At 52.2% G+C, this 16,316-nt stretch overlaps 1 protein-coding gene across 1 annotated transcript in view; it reads left to right on the top strand.

Moving 5' to 3' along the window:
- LOC130853933 (cadherin-23-like) overlaps positions 1–16,316 on the top strand; it is a 429,317-nt gene that overhangs the window by 202,108 nt on the left and 210,893 nt on the right. Inside the window, exon 12 of the mRNA XM_057736393.1 lies at positions 2,396–2,474. Within this exon, the coding sequence (XP_057592376.1) occupies positions 2,396–2,474 (79 nt within the window). The remainder of the gene's footprint in view (positions 1–2,395; positions 2,475–16,316) is intronic.

Here is a 16,316-nt window from a genome sequence, read left to right as displayed (position 1 = left end):
TTAGCAGCTTTCTTTAGCACTTGACTACTTCTGGGAGCCTTTACCACGTTAAAGCCCATGTGCATCTCCAAGGGAGGGATGAGGATGTCTGTTTTCCCATATTTGGCATGAATTAATACTTGTAAAGTGTTGTATGTGTGGCACATAGCATGACTTTCATAAATGACAGTTATCATTATTGTAACAACCTGTTACAGAAACCTCATCGCCTGGCGGGCAAGAGCATTTTGGAGCTAAAGTACCTGAACTTGAATCCTGGCTTCACCATTCACTCTTTGCGGTGGGACCTTGGAAAGGCCACTTAACTCACGGTCCTCAGTTTGCTCATCTGTAAAATGGAGCTGGGATGGTTGTGAGAGTGAAATGAGTTAATGCATAAAAAAGGTTCGCAGCAGCGCCAGGCACTGAGTGAGTGCTGGAGAAGGGCCCCTGCTGCCGTGGGTGCTTCACACTCTCTCGCACAGCTCAGGTCCTCAGAACCCACTTTGAGAGATGCTGCTTTAATGGCATCTTCTCTGACTTCTTGGCAGCCTGTTTCCCCCAGACGATCTAGCTAGGGCTCCTGTTGTGGAGGGTGGAGGGGAAGGGGCCAAAGGAAGGAGCCAGACCTGTTTTCTGCACAGCCTCAGCCTCTGCGCTGTGTCCATTTCTCTAGGGGAGATGTTTCTTCTGCAGCACTCTCACCTTCCCTCAGCCAAACCTGGGGACATTCCGGATTGCCACAGTCTAGGCTCAGGAGAGGCTGGAGATGGTGGGGTGGGGCGGGGCGGGGGTGGGGGGGTACTGCACTGGGAGGATGAGGTGGCGGACACCCTTCCTGTGTCTTGCCAGGGAGACCAGGAGAAGTTGGAGGGGAGGCACCTTGCCCCCAGGGCACCCTTTCCGGGTCAGAGACCTGCGTATCAGGAACTAGCCTGTGTCCACAGGAGAAGGTGCTCAGATGGAGGTGGAGGGTACAGTCTGCAGGCATCAGTCTCCAGCTGATGAATGACCAATGCGTGAGAGGCACCAAGGCCACAAGAGACCTTCATTAGATGTGCGGATGCCAGGGTCGATATCTCCCTAGGGGATGATGCAGGGCTGCCCTGCTCTCCATCAGCGAGGGGAGCTGCAGCCTGGCCAGAACCTCAGGCAGACATGGCTAGTGTGATAGGGCCTGGAGAGCAAAGTGCAGGTTGCCCTGGGCAAGGGGCAGCTCAGCAAGTGGTGGTGGTGGTGGTGAAGTTAGGATGCAATCGTTTGTATGTTCATTTATTCAATGTCAACCAATCAGTTGGTATTTTAGTGTGCCTATTATACGCCAGCATCTCTTCCTAGAGTCTTAGGCCTCTAAGCCCCTGCTGGTGCTGTCTTTTGCCTGGAGCACCTTCCTTTTTATTTTCCCTCTCTGGCAAACTCCTACTCACGCTTCATGACACATCCTAAATGTCATCATTTTCCTTTTCTCCAGGTGGACTTCTACACTGCAGGGTACAGTTATGCATCTAAGCAGCCCCATATCTGTATAGCAGTGTCTGTGCATATGTCCTTGACCCCTCACCATAGACTGTGCTCCCCCAACGTAGGGATGCCTGAATCCCCATCATGGGAGTCCCAGCCCCTAGCCCCTTCTCCCCCAGTGCTGCAGGGAGAATGAATGGGACATGGGACAGAGCCATGTGAGGCAGGAGCTGCCGGTTGCAGTGTTGGGTGGGGCATGGTTCAGAGGACCATGGTGGCCTCCAGGGTTGTCACGATCATCCCTGGAGATGCTCACTTTCAGGATTTATGATGCTTTTATTCATAGAGTAATTGGTCCATGATGTTCTCCTTTACTCAAGCCCTAATGAAAACAAGGTCCCAGGGTTTTGCTGATACTCATATTAAGGTGAGGCAAACTGAGACCAGAGGGGCGCAGCAAACTTCCTGAGGCCACATAGCTGGATTGGGGACAATTTCAGTTCTCCTAGTTGCCCTTAACTTTTATTTCCAGTTCTAATTCCTTGGAAAATCTCCAGTGTATGTAAATTTTTTTATGATGTCTGTACATAAAGGCAGTTCTGAAAGAATGAAAAATTTTACATAAAAAAAAAGGTCCTCCTGCTGGATGCTTCTCTATCAGCTCTTTTTCTCTGGGTGGTTCATCCACGAGGGGAGGTGGGGAGGGGAAGGGGGAGTGAGAGCATCAGGAAGATGAGGCCTCTCCGGTGGACCCTGAGGTGTTTGCCTGGGGGCCTCAGTGCGTGTCCCAGGGATGTTGGGGACAGCTGAGGCCTGTGTACTCGGCACCTACTTTGTAGGCTGGCCAGGAAGTCCCCATGGGGAGGGAACCTGTGGGTGCCAGCACAGCTACAAAGAAGAACAGCAGCCTGGAGTCTAGGTGACCAAACTCAAGTCCTTTCTCTTTCCTACCCAGGGCACGACGGTGCGTGTTATCACTGCCATCGACCAGGATAAAGGACGTCCCCGGGGGATTGGCTACACCATCGTCTCAGGTGAGGCCTGGGCTCCCCTAATCCTCCACCCTGACCCAGGAAGAGCCATTGTTGGAGTGTCAGGCTCTGCAGGGCAGAGGAGAGGTCTGTGGGCGTGTGGGGCCATGGCGTGAGAAGACCTACCCCAGGGACCACCCTGGCCAAAGGACCCAGGCAGGACACTGACCAGATGAAGGAGGGAGGAGAAGGGGAGGAGAAGAGGAGCTTGGGACAGAGGCTAAGGTGTCTGGGGCTGCTTGGGTGGTGTTGGGGCCAGGAGCATGTGCCGCTGTCTGAGGTCTCAGGCTTCTGGGCACGTTGGGGCCCTGAGCCCTGGTCATTGGTGACTCCTGTCTCACCTGCTTCAGTACTCTGAGTTTTTCTTTAGTTGATGAAAAGACGGTAGTTTTCACATCATTTTAGAAATAATACAGCTGCAACGTTGGCTGATTTCATGCTCTTTTTACATTTCTGACTGTTAGAAAGTCATGTTTTGTCTGGAATGTATCAGGGAAGCACATATGCCCTCCTCTCCCACCCGATCTCTTGATTGAACAGAATAGCAACTGAATGAAAAGAGAGTTCTGGCTGATGGGACCCCTGACCCCACATACCCACTCGAAGACTAACAAAGCAGCAGCTTCTTGGCTGTGTTGGGACTAGGTGGCTTTGGAGCAAGGGGGCTGGTGAGAGGTTCCAGAGGAACTGCTCACTCACACACATACTCTGGATCTGTCCCTGTTCTCCCACCCCCACCCCCACCCCACACGTGGCCTCCCTGCCCAGCCCACTGGTGAGTGAAGGGTCAGCCTGGTGCATCTGGGCAGGCCAGACTGATGACCAGGAGGATGGCAGGCCACCAGGCCCGTGCCCACCCCATTGCCCCTCTAGCACACTGCCAAGAATAGAGAGTGGCATTTTGGGGGCATGTTCTCCCTACAGCTCAAAAGACACCAATATGTAGTGAACAAGAACATGGATGCAGTTTCTTGAGCGTACTACCTGGGGTGGATCTCCATACCTCAGTTTCTCACCCATAAAGTGGCAGCAGTAAGAATACCTGCCTCAGGTGGTTCAAAAGTCAAAAGACTTAATATATGTAAAGAACTTAATTAATGTAAATAGGTACTTTATAAGTATTAGCTGTTATTATTATTACTGCCAGCATCTAATACCTTCAGGATGCTGGGGGTTAGCTAGTGGGAGGGAGACCCCTCATATCCTTGGGAATGCAGGAAATCAGGGGTATTATGGGTTTCCTGTGACAGGCAGCTTCTAGCATAGCTATTACTGTGCTTCTAAGCCCAGGGGACCCCAGGATCCAGAACGAAAGTCAGACCAGCTCACGTGGTTAGCGCCTGTAACAGCAGTGTGGATTTGGGCCTCTGCTCCCCTCATCCTGGTGCCTAGCACATGACTCAGTAAGAATAAAGCCCAGTATGTACTTGTAGAATGGATGAATCAGTATCACTCTAGGTAATGGGCTCTCAAATTCCAGTGTGCCCAAGAATCACCTGGGGCTTCTACCAAAAATGCAGAGTCCTTGGCATTCATGACGATTCTCATTCTGTAGGCTGAGATGCAGCCCAGAAAAGGTCCTTTCTCCCAGTGCCCCAGAGGCAGATGGTCCTTACACCAGGATGTGGGAAAGGAGGTCCTAGGAAGGAAGCCATTTTGTAGGAAGGCAGGGTCCTCCTGGGAATTACCAGGTCCTCTCCTGGTGGGCATAGGAGAAGGGAGGCCCGTGCTAGTGCTGGTCTCCTTCATGAGTTTGTCAAACTGGGAAGCAAAACAAGTGCCTCCCGGTGACAAGGGGCTTGCGCTGGAAATCTGAGGGAACACCAGAGAGCCTCAAGGGTGATGGTGTTGGGGACCCAGTATAAAGTGGTAGTATGATCAGGACACCTGGCTGGGTAGGGGATTGTCTTCTCATCTCACTGTCTCTGGGCTGGGTCTAGACATATTCCTAGATGGGAATGGGGAGCAGAGAGCTAGGACCTGACCTGAGGTCATGGCCAGACTGGAAATTCCTGCAGTGACATTGGGAGGCCATCCTCCAGGGCACTGGTCCATTTCAAGTCCACGCTGGGTGCCAGGCCACTAGCCCCAGACCCTTGGCTCCTCTCTAGCTTCAGAGATGGCCCCAGACACCGCTTTCCTCTGGAGCAGGAGGCTGGAGGGCATAGCTGCTTTGGTGTCTGGGTTGGGCTCTGCAGCTCAGAGCTGGGAACAATTGCCTGCAGCAACATCCTGTGAGATTTCCAGGGGCACGCTCTCCTGGGCCACGTCCCCAAGTGCAAACAACAGGATGAGGAGGGAGACCCAGGATGTGAAACTACAGGTAGGGGATGTGTGTGAAGGTGGGGGCAGGAGGCAGACACTTCTGGAAGGCCTGGAGTACTTAGCATAGCTGTATAGGATTCCTGTTGCCAGCACAGATGTGCCTCGAGGGCTTTTAGAAAGGATGACACATGGGTTTTCTCTTACCTGCCGACTTTGATTGATGGGTAATGGCTGCCTGAAGAGGACCAGGAAGCCAACAGGCTCAGTGCAATATTCAATCGGTAGAGTCTGCTATGGGTGCGGACATGGAGGGGCAGCACTGCAGCAAACATCTGCCATCCTTGGTGAGATAGTGCTTGGGCCACGTTTGCAGGGTGGCCACTGTGGTCCTCTTTGTCATGGGTATTTGTCACCACCCAACCCCACCCAAATCCTCTTCCGACAGCTTGAGGAAAGGGCAGTCCTCGTTCTTCCCTTGCCATCCTGAGCACTTGACTGCCCTCCCTGCCCTTCTCCCGAGGCCTGGGCTGGCGTGGTCTCTCTGTGAGCCAGCCTCAGCCCAAGCCCAAGCCAGCAGACAAGGTAGGAGGGCACAGCCCCCAGGGAAGCAGGTGGACAGAGGCTAGGATTTAGACTCTTCTCTACCTCCCTCGGCCGGCCAGTGTAGACACTGCTGCAAAGAACATTGTCTGCCGAGGGCCTGACCTCACACGCCTGCCTCCCAGGTGGTGGTAAGTCGCAGCCCTCTCCTGGGTGATTTGGCCGGTGCCTGTTTGGCTTGAAGCAGGAGGAAGGATTGCCCTGCCCGGGCGCCTCCTTGCTGACTTCCACACACTGGCCCTGAGTGCCCAGGCGGAGCCTGCTCCAGCCTGGGGGCTCTGGAACCATTTTCATTTGAAAGAAAGAACTGAGGCCTCAGGGGCTCCTGCAGCCAAGTCCTGAGGGCACTGTGGGCAACCGAGTCTCCGGGCCCCTCCGGAGCCTGGGCAGGTGGTCTGTCTTGGACACAGGCCTGAGCCCGCAGTGATCCATGCACACGGTTAACCTGCCCAGCTGCCTGAGGCCCCGTCCCCTCCGGGCTGTTTATCAGCCCCGCAGCTGGGGGGATTTATGTCCGCATACCTGTGCTCTCCCCATTACTAATGACCCCTCTGTTTTGCCAAGAACAAAGAGGCCTTCTGAGGTAAGTTATGGCCCCGTTGCCATCAATTTGTTCTCAGCCTCTTGTGGCCAAACTACGACTGAAGAATGACAAGGTTCTTTCCCGTAGAGGACCTGGCACGGGCCCCATCACTCCCTCAGCCTGTGCCTGCCCTGCCACTCACCAAGGGCATCGCTTCCTCCGGGACCTGACCTCTGGAGTTCTGCGGGCTTCTGTCCCCAGCGGGCAGCCCAGCTGTGGTCTCAGCAGACACTCTCCTCCTCCAGATGGAGGTAGTCCTGCTTCAAGGGGCAGCTGCACCCCTGCCCTGCAGAGCGCTGGACTTGAAGTCCAGAATTGTCAGTTCAAGGCCCAGCAGTGCCACCTGCAGCAGGGCATCCAAGCAAGGCGTGTGGCCCTCTCAGCCCCATAATCCTCACCCATGAAACGGAGGTCATAACTCCCACAGCAGGTAAAGTGATGCCGGAGAGGCTCTAAAGGGCCAGTAAACATTAAGCATTGTTAATTGTCTAAGAAAGATCAGGACCAGGGTGCTAGGGACTCCTCCTCATTTCCTCCTTCATTCATTTAAGTACAGGGAAGCACGTGGTTGGGAGTGCAGGCTTTAGGGCCACGGCCAGGGTGGTGACCGCTAGCTGTGCTGGCCAGCACGGTTGCCTGTATGGCATTGGTGCACTTGAAGTGTGGCCAGTCTGATTTGAGATGTGCTGTAAAGATAACACACAGGATTTTGAAGACTTAGTATGCAAAACAGATTGTAAAATATCTCAATAATATCTTACATTGACGACGTTGAAATAGTATATTCAATATACGGGGTTAAAGGCAACGTATTATTTAAATTCATTTTACTTATTTATTTTTTCTTTTAATGTGGCTACTAGAAAATTTCACATGGCCCATGTGGCTCGCACTCTGTTTCTATGGGCAGCTTTATTCCAGAGGTAGACTGCCTTGGCTTACCTTCTACCACGTGTGTAACTTTCTGAGCATCAGTTTTCCAGTCTGTAAAGCAGAGGTAATAATAACCCGTGTCTCATCGGGATGCTGTGAGGATTCGGTGAGCTAAGACGTGAAAGCAGTTAGCAGAGCACCTCAATTTGTAGTAGGTGCTCAACAAATGGGGACTCTTAATATCCACCCACAGTGGACTGAGGGTCTTCTCTGTGCTAAGGTCCTGAGAGCAGGTGGGGCCCGCGTCACTGTCTCGGCCTCAGGAACCTGCAGGCAGTCAGTGGGGACAGGCTGCAGTGCCCTGGTGGAACGCTATGGAGACCAGCAGGGGTTGTGCTGATAACTGGTAAGGTGGAACAATGGCTCCCTGGGGGGCTCCGCTGCACCGTTCTTTCTACTTTTGTGTATGTTCGAAAATATCATCATGTCATAAGAAATAAGAAAGCATCTGTGGGAGGGGACCGCCTCCCTAGTCATCACCTCACCGTCACTGGGTGGGGAGGCTGGCTGAGGAGAGATCACCTAAGCCAGCCCTGACTGATGAGCAGGAACCAGCTGGGAGGTGTGGAGGGGCTGGGGGTGGGGTCTGTTGCAGGCAGAGGCACAGCCCGTACCAAGATCCCAGAGCAGGAGAGAGCAAGGCCCGACAGTGGAGCTGCAGTAATTGAGCGTGGCTGAGCGCAGAGCATGAGGGAGGCTGTGGGAGAGGAGGCCACGGGGGAGGCAGGGCCGGCCATGCAGGGTGCAGAATGCCTGGCCCGGGAGAACGCGGGCCCTGGCTCTGAGGGCCGTGGGGAGCCAGTTCAGCAGGGGAGGGACATGGGAGGGGGTGCATTGTGCGAAGCTCATGGCTGGTTGGGAGAGGGCAGGTAGGAGCAAGCAGGTCAGCAAGGAGACTGCCCCAGTGTCCCCCAACTGGGAGACGTCACAGAGGAGGCACAGAGACAGACAGAGCCAAACGACGGGGAGGAGGCCGAGTTGACAGGTGGTGACCAGTGGGCTGGGTGGTGTAGGTGCGGGGGGAGCCCAGGACTGGCCCTTGGCCTGAGATGTCTTTAGAGCCTCCTCAGGCTGAGAAATTACTTAATTTCAAACTACTATTTGTTCCAGAGAGGCACCCCCTCTTTCCAATTAAGTGACCTGGAGGAAGCGACTAAAACTCTTGAAGCATCAGTTTCTTTCTTTAATCTGCAGCCAGGGGTGTCTTTCTCACAGAGTTGTGACAAGTAGATGAGGCTGTTATATAAAGCAAGTGGTATTTCGTGCGTGTCCACCATAGGTCAGCACACAGTAGGCCCTCAACTGACGTCAGCCGTTTTCTTTCCTGCCTACCACCGGTCAGGATGCAGTAGGGACAAGCGCACGTCATGCTGTCAGGAGCCTATCTCACTAGCTGTGGCCACTCTTACGTGTCAACAAGCAGGCCTGCCCAGGTGGCCGGGAGCCTGGGTTGGAGGCTTCTCCCAGTCAGTCCTAAAGGCTCTGAGGCCCAGGATTCTGTCATGTCATTATCTTCCCACAAGTGCCCAGACTCTTCATCTCTTCTTAATCACCCGTCATAGGAAGCCCATCTATGAGAGGCTTTGAAGCAATGGTTCTCAAAGTGGGCCTTGGACCACCAGCAGCATCCCCTGGGAACCTGTTAGACATGTGAATTCCCCGGCCCCACCCCAGAACCACTGAGTCAGACACTCGGGGGTGGGCCCAGAAAAGTGTCTAACCTCCAGGTGGTTCTGATGTTGTCTGAATGCTTTTCCCCACATTGGAAGCTTTTTTCCCCCTCGTTGGTTATTTATTTTACATATAGTAGTGTGTGCATGTCAATCCCAAACTCCCTAACCATCCCTCCCCCCAGGTAACCGTACGCTCGCTCTCATTTTTCATAAGTACTGGACTGATGTCTGTCATGACGCTCTCTTTCCTTTAACTGACACTAAACAGAGCCTTCTCAGCGCCTGAGGGGCTCTCGCCACCCTGGGGTGTGAGGCTTTGGTGACGGAGCCCAAGCGAGTGTTTTCCACCACGACGGCACAGCAGCCTCCACCTCAGCCCGCACGCCACCTTCCGGGCAGGCGGAAGAGGCCTAACCACGCTCCCCACTCCTTTCCCTATCCGAGCCCTGCCACCCGGGGCCTCCCGCAGTTCTGCCACATCCCCCGGGGGGAGGGGAGGGGAGCCCCATTTGTTGGGTGCCTGCCGTGTACCAGGCGCGGGCCGGACCTGTTCATCTCTCACAATAGTGTATGAGGGAGACGTCATTATTCCACTTTGTAGGCATGTTAAAGCAAAGCTCGGGGACTTTTATAGATGGACCGAGGGTCACAGCCATAAAGCGGAAGAGCAGGGATTTGAACCCAAGTCTCTTGGGCTCAGGAATATAGTCAGTTTGCATGACGACAGTGGTTCTCAAAGTGTTGTCTCCAGATCAGCTTCACCTGGGAATTATATTAGAAATGAAAATTTTTTTACCCCACTCTAAACCTGAATCAGAAACTCTGGGGGAGGGGCCCGGGTCCTGCTGATGCTGCGGGTGTAGAGACCACCCTTCGAGAAGCTCTGGTCTAGACGAGCACGTGTCAACAGGACAGTGTCACCCCCAAGGGGGCAAAAATTTGTTCTAAGAAGTAAAAAATATCTTACTCCTTTTATGTATAAAGCACAGATATACATATGTTAAATCTGTGGTATTAAAATTTCATGCAGTTGGGGGAGCAGTTAGGAAAAAGGTCTCAAAGGGCTAGGGAGGTTGCAGGGACATGCAATAATGAAAAAAAGGTTGAGAAACACTGGCGCAGAATGAAGAATAGGTGCACAGTATCAGGGCCGACACCCCTCAGTCACAGCTTGAAAGGCAGTGGCCTCACCGCCGGGTCACACCGGAGGACCTGCCCCGGCACGCTAGTGAAGGACAGAGCCCTCACTCGCCACTCACTGGATTTCACGTCTCATGCTACCAAGTGAGGCAGTTCCTTGAAAGTACATTGAGCACTTCAAAACGAAAGGGGTGTGTGTGTGTGTGTGTGTGTGTGTGTGTGTGTGTGTAGAGAGAGAGAGAGGGAGAATAAGCAGTCTGACTTGCACAAGCCCACATCCCCACATATGACAATAAAGAAATCGGGCCCCTGGCCATGGCCTGGTGGGGGACAGCTATCACAGGGTACCATCATTTGAATCACTTCAAAGCCCTTGTGATTAAGCTGCGTGGCATGTTTCTGCCCACAAGAAGTAAAAACTCAGGAAAAGCAGATCTGCTTTGGAAATCTGAATTGCACACCAAAGCCCCTGGCTTGGGATACACAGTGGGTGCCTGGAAGCCCCAGAAACCTCAGGGCATCTGGCCAGGCACAGCGGGGAACGGCTGGAGCCAGGGAGGAGTCAGGGAGGAGTCAGGGCAGATCAGAGACAGGTGGTGGGGCCCGTCGGTGGAGGGCACACAAGGCAAAAGACGTGGGCTCTCGAGTATGGCTTGGGGTGGATGGTCATCAGCAGATGTGTCTCATGGGAGTTCTGGACCATCCGAACAGGAAGCCCTGCAGTGAGGGTGATCTGCGAACAGGCTACTGCACCCGTCTAGGGGAGGACTGGGGGTCGCTGTGGAGATGTTCAGCAGGGAAGTCAGCAAAGTGATAGAGATGGTGCAGGAAAAGGGGGAGACAAACAAGCTTCTAGCCTCTAAGTCTAGGTTTCTGGGCTCCTGGTGGTGGCCTAGGCAGAAAGGGACATATTCATAAGGAAAGTTGATCTGCTCACACCTATGACTGCCATGCTAGACCCATCTCAGCACGTATACCAGAACTCCCCCATCCGGTACCAAAGCAGACGTGACTAATTGATCCCAGCACAGTTTCCCACTGAGCCTGAATGGGCCTCCAAGGCTCCATCAGCCACTAGTAGTTGATAGGCATTCTCTTGAGAGCTGGAGTGAATGTGCTATCCAAGATTTATCCAGTTTGCATCCCATGGCTCTCTTTCAACAATATTTAGGGACAGTGCCTCTGGCTTTTTAAAATTTTGATTAAACATATGTTATTTCCAGTTCTTTCCCACCACCATATCAAAACAACAGTAGGTCACACTAACACTAAATTCCTCCCGGTGAGCCACGGGAGAGCCCACACTTCATTCTCCCTGACCCTTCTCCCTCCTCTCTTCGGGGCACACTTCTTTGCTCCTGCCCCCCACACTCTTCTGTGCCCCACCTTTGTGATAAACCCGAGTCTTTGTTCTTCTCTCCTTTACGAGACCCTGCACACTCTTTGTCAGTAGCTGTGCCTTGCCCCTTACGTCTTTCACGTGAATTGAATTGGTCAGTGGACTTTGAAGAGGTTTCACTGCCATGGTCTGAGACCCTACCTTTCTTCCTCTCCTCTTTCCCATACCCTCCTCACGGGCAGGAGTCTCTGACCCTTGCTCAGAACACTGTCGAGCCTCCTGAGGATCCTGTGCACTGTGCGAGCACCCCAGCACCTCCCACTTAGGCCTGAGCAGCACCTCAGTTCCACCACCACAGATGGGCAGGGATGGCTCTCAGCTCAGCTCAGGAGCCTCTTCTCCCCAGGCCTGGGGTCTGGCAGACCAGTCATGGTAAGAGGCTGCCTTCGGGGGCTAGGACTCATTCTGATTCATGCCTAGAGGCTACTTTGGGAGGAAGTTCTAGTCTGGTTTCCCCATGTCAACAGGCATTTGTCTTTTTTAAAAATTTGGCTTGTTTCTAGTTTTTTCTCATCTCTAAATAACTGCTTTTTATTGGACTGCTGGGAGCTTGAGCTCCTCGGAGGATTATGAAATTAGCCAGCATTTATTTTGTGTTCTCTTTCTTTCTTATCCTGGCACACTTCAGGCACACAGAACTGATTTAGACACCAGCCTTGGCTACGGCCAGCATTGGTCTATGTGTAGCCCTCGTTAGTTTTATTATTAATTTTTAATAATATTGTGGACACCTGTGAACCCACCAACCAACCCCAGAGCTATACCGTCATGTATGCCTCACATCTGCCTGTGTTCCTCCTCCAGCCCATCCCCTGTCTCCCCATCCCATAGCCATCTCTTTGAATCTTGCGTTTTTTCATTCCTCTGCTTTTAAGAAATGTTTTGTCACGCGTGCCTGTTGCTTGGATTTAGTTGTCTTTGAACTTTATTTAAAAACTATCATGTTATACACAATCTCCTGGGACTTGTATTTTCTCTTCAATATGATATATCCATGATCCATCTGTATTTTTTTTTTGGTTTGGATATCAGTTCATTTTTATTACTCTATATTACTTCGTCATGTGAAGATATCACAGGTAATCCATTTGCTTGTTGAATGGTGTATGCACTGATCTTTGCTATTACAAACCAAGCTGCTCTAACATCTTGTATATCTCTCTTTGAACATGTGGGTGAGTTTGCCTTGGGCTGCATACATCCTCTTTTACCCTCACCCTAACCCCAGCATGCAGCTGGCCAGAGCCATTTTACAGGTAAGGAAATCAGACCCACAGAGCTCATGAAGCATGCTTAGGGTCACACAGCATGTAAGCAGGGGACACAGGGTTTAAACCCAGACCTTCCTGCTTCCAAAACCCACATTCTTTTTGGCATCTTTTACTGTTCTGCCTGGGAAACCAAGTGATTTGTGTCAACCCGCTGGTCTGTGTGCCGGACTGGTATCCTAGAATTCATTCATTCATTTATTCAGTTAACCAGTGGATATTAATTGAGTGCCTACTGTGTGCCAGGCTCCATGTCAGACCCCGGGCACCAACTGTGAAGGGAAAGTCACTATCACTGCTCCCACGGAGCTCACATTCTAGTGGGGAAGAGAGAACTAAATAGCAGCAAAGGCAGGGTCTCCTGGCAGTGTTAAGTACTGGGAAGGAACCACCAGTGTGAGGAGAAAGTAACTGGGGCGAGGGGCCACTTAGGAAGGGGGTCCGGAGGGCTGGACTAGGGGGACGTCAGCCGCCCGCCTCAGCCTCCCCAGGCTGTGGGCCTGGGAGGGGATCTCGTCCCTCCCACCTCAGAAAAGTTCTCAGATATCTCTGGGGAGCTTTGAACCTGCAATAAGCCCCTCTAAGCAGTTCAGATTCCCAGCTCTCTTTTTCATCTGACTCCCCGGATGACTGCTCAGCTTTCAAGGCAGCCCCCAGCCGGGGCTAATCTGAAATAAAAGTTTTTATTTATCTAGTGTGATACCTGGTGCAAGGTTAAATCATTCAGGAGAAAAAGCAATAAAAAAGAAAGATTAAGCATAAGGCACCGTCTTAGGCATGCCCTCTTGCAATATGGTTACAAAGATATTAAGCCTGAAGTCACCCCCAGCCCCACACCGCTGTTCCCTCACCTCTCTGGGCTTGGTGCAGCCAGAGCAGGAAGGGGGAGATGATGGGGGGGGGGACTACAGGAGGGAGACACCCTGGGGAGCCCTGCGGAGAGGGTGAGTAAAGCAGATGGAGTTCTAGTGGCTCAGCCCATCAGCCACCTCCCGCCCCCACGCAGCTCTGATTCATGACTTCCCAGGGGAACAAAAACGTTGACATCTGCACCTACGTTCCTGTCAGCATCACCATGTCATCAGTATTTATTGTGTGCCTGCTGTGGGCCAGGTACTGTGGAGAGAGGGGGGAGAAATCTTAGTCACAGGCCCTTACCATGGCCACCCTGGCTCAGGTCTCAGTTGACCTTGAGCAGGTTAGTTTGCCTATCTGTGCCTCAGTCTCCTCATCTGTACAATGGGAATATTAATAAGGTTTATCCAAACCATTATCGTCTGGTTGATGACAAGCACATACAGGAAAAGATACTAGGGTTCCTCAGCACATAGGTGGTAATGGAGTCTCTAGAAAGGCAAATGTCACTGGCTCTGCGCCCCCCTTCCCCCCTACCCCTGGCCTGCAGACACCTAATACTACAGCTCAGTAAGATCCGCAAGCATTGCAGGGGCCCCTGTGGGTAGGGAGGGAGACGGTTCCCATGTGCTGTCTTACTGACCTCGTCTTTTGCCCCGATCCCTTGTGGGTGTCCCTTGCACAAAGCTAAGTGGGTAACTCACCTGGGGTGCTGCTATTAGCACCCTCCACAGCCGCTGGAATGGCCCAGCATCCCCCAGACACTCCCTGACCTTGGAGCCAAAACAGATCGTGGACAGAGATGGGGGCTGCTCCTCTCCCCGCGTAGCTGCACTTGGGCTTGGGCCCCACAGCATCCCTGCTGGGCCCCTTTGTACTCTCTGCCCCGCTCCGTATAAACAGCTCCTCCCACTCCAGCCTTCAGTTCATTTCCCAGTGGGGCCCAGACAGGGCCATGAGGACACCATGCCACCCTCCCCACCCCCATCTCTACTACAGAACCCATGTTTTAAAGCAATTTAAAATATGAAAGGGAAGGGACCTTTCTTTTACCCCATATGTCAGCCACTGCAGGCCCACCTACAAGTTCACCAGACAGGTCCAGTATTGGCCCAGGGAGAACCCAACTGCACAAGTAATTCATCATAAAAGCCTGAAGCATGGCATGGGTAACAAATGCTCCAGGAGGTCAGGAAAGGGTTTGTTCTTAGGAACAGCAGTCCTTGAGAGATGATTTGGAGAGACCACAAGGAAGGGGGTGTTACCAGCCAGGGTGTGAGCACATATTCAGGGGACCTCCTCTCCAGCCCTAACACCCTCTTCCAGCATGGGATTCACGTTGCAAGAGCTTCAAATGCCAGAGTAAGGGGTCACAATAGCAAATACTTTGTGGGTGCTTAGGACTAGATCTAAATGCTTCTCCTGCATCAACTCTTTAAATTCTCCTACTGTCCCCATGAGGTAGGTACTATTATTGTCAGCCCATTTTGCAGATGGAGAAACTGAGGCCCAGCTACCCAAAGTCACATGGCTGGTGGGAGGAAGAGCATGCTGGCTCCAGAACCCACACTTCTCCAGTGCCCCTGGCCTCACCCCACCCCCCTTGCCCTGAGCACCTGATGGGACCACTGGGGTTCGGGAGTCACTGGATCTGCCTGTGGCCTCAGCTGTCTTCCTGTGCCCCCGTAGCCCTCCCTCTGCCTCTCTGTCAAGTGCTCCCTCCTCCTGAGTCAATTAACTGGCTGCCCCATTCAAATATTTGACCAATATCCTGGAAACAGAGATTTCAGAGCAGATATTTTCAGACATTGATTGAAGTGAACAAACATTCTGACATAGAAGGAATTTATCGCTCACATTTTTCTTCTGCTGTGCTCCATTCCAGCAGCTTCAGAAGGCATTTCTTTTGTGGGGGGCAGTGGGGCGGAATCAGGCTCCCTCTGCTTTCCAGTTCACTGCCCTTCCCACCCTCTCCTGCTGCCAGTGCACAGGACGCCCCACTCTGAAGGACCACATCAGTGAAAACAGAGGCTGATGGTCACTTCACAATAACATCCAGCATAGCAAGGGTTATTTTAAAGGAGCCGGTGACTGATATTTCTTAATGATGGTGGGAGTCTTAAATGTCCGAGAGCCATTTAGCTGGGACTTAGGGAGCACTTTGGAAAGGAGGACTTGAGGTCTTGGGGTGCTATCAGCCTAGGCACAGACGCGTTACCTCTTGACGACTCAGCAAGTGCTTAGTGAGGAGGTCTTGGTGAGCCAGCCTCCCTCCTTGGTGGTCTTGAGGAAATGGGATCTCGAATGGAAATTGCAAATGGAGAACCAGTCTGTGAGAAGCTTAAGGACTTGCTGGGGAGATGAACGTATGAAAAGTTGCTTGTCCATCCTACAGCATTTGCTGAGGGGCTCATGCTGTGAGTGAGTCTTCCGGGAGAGGAAAGGAGGCTGAGAGTGTTGGGGCTGGGGCAAAGGCAGTAGCTTCACCCCAACTGACTGCTGATTCCCCAGAGAGATGATTTTAAGTGACGCATGGGTGGGGCGTGAAATAACATCAAATGATACAGTGAGACGGCTATTCCCGTCTCAGTTTTCTTTTAGAATTTCTATTTCTGTCAGTCCTGTCCAGGAGAAAGTCCAGTTGGGTATTCACACCTTTAACACCTCTCTACCCGTTGGCTCATCTACCTATTTAACAAAAAGAAAGCAGGCTGGAGCCTTCAGATGCCAAGATGATGCAGCTAAAATCTCACCATGTTGTCTCATTTTATCTATTTTACAATCACTATTTATGGCGAATGAACTGGTTCTCCATTTGTGATACTCTTTTTTAAAATTAATTAATTAATTAATTTATTGGATGCTTTGGGTCTTTGTTGCTGCACATGGGCTTTCTCTAGTTGCGGCGAGCAGGAGCTACTCTTCATTGCGGTGCACAGGCTCCTCATTGCAGTGGCTTCTCTTGTTGCAGAGCATGGGCTCTAGGCATGCATGGGCTTCAGTAGTTGCGGCACATGGGCTCAATAGTTGTGGCTCACAGGCTCTAGAGCGTAGGCTCAATAGTTGTCACGCATGGGCTTAGTTGTTCCGTGGCATGTGTTATCTTCCTGGGGCAGGGATCAAACTCGT

Source organism: Hippopotamus amphibius, chromosome 5 (genome assembly GCF_030028045.1).
Source record: "Hippopotamus amphibius kiboko isolate mHipAmp2 chromosome 5, mHipAmp2.hap2, whole genome shotgun sequence".
NCBI classification, from domain to species: domain Eukaryota; kingdom Metazoa; phylum Chordata; class Mammalia; order Artiodactyla; family Hippopotamidae; genus Hippopotamus; species Hippopotamus amphibius.
The sequence above is the reverse complement of the archived record's forward strand: the minus strand, read 5'-3'. Positions and strand labels throughout refer to the sequence as shown.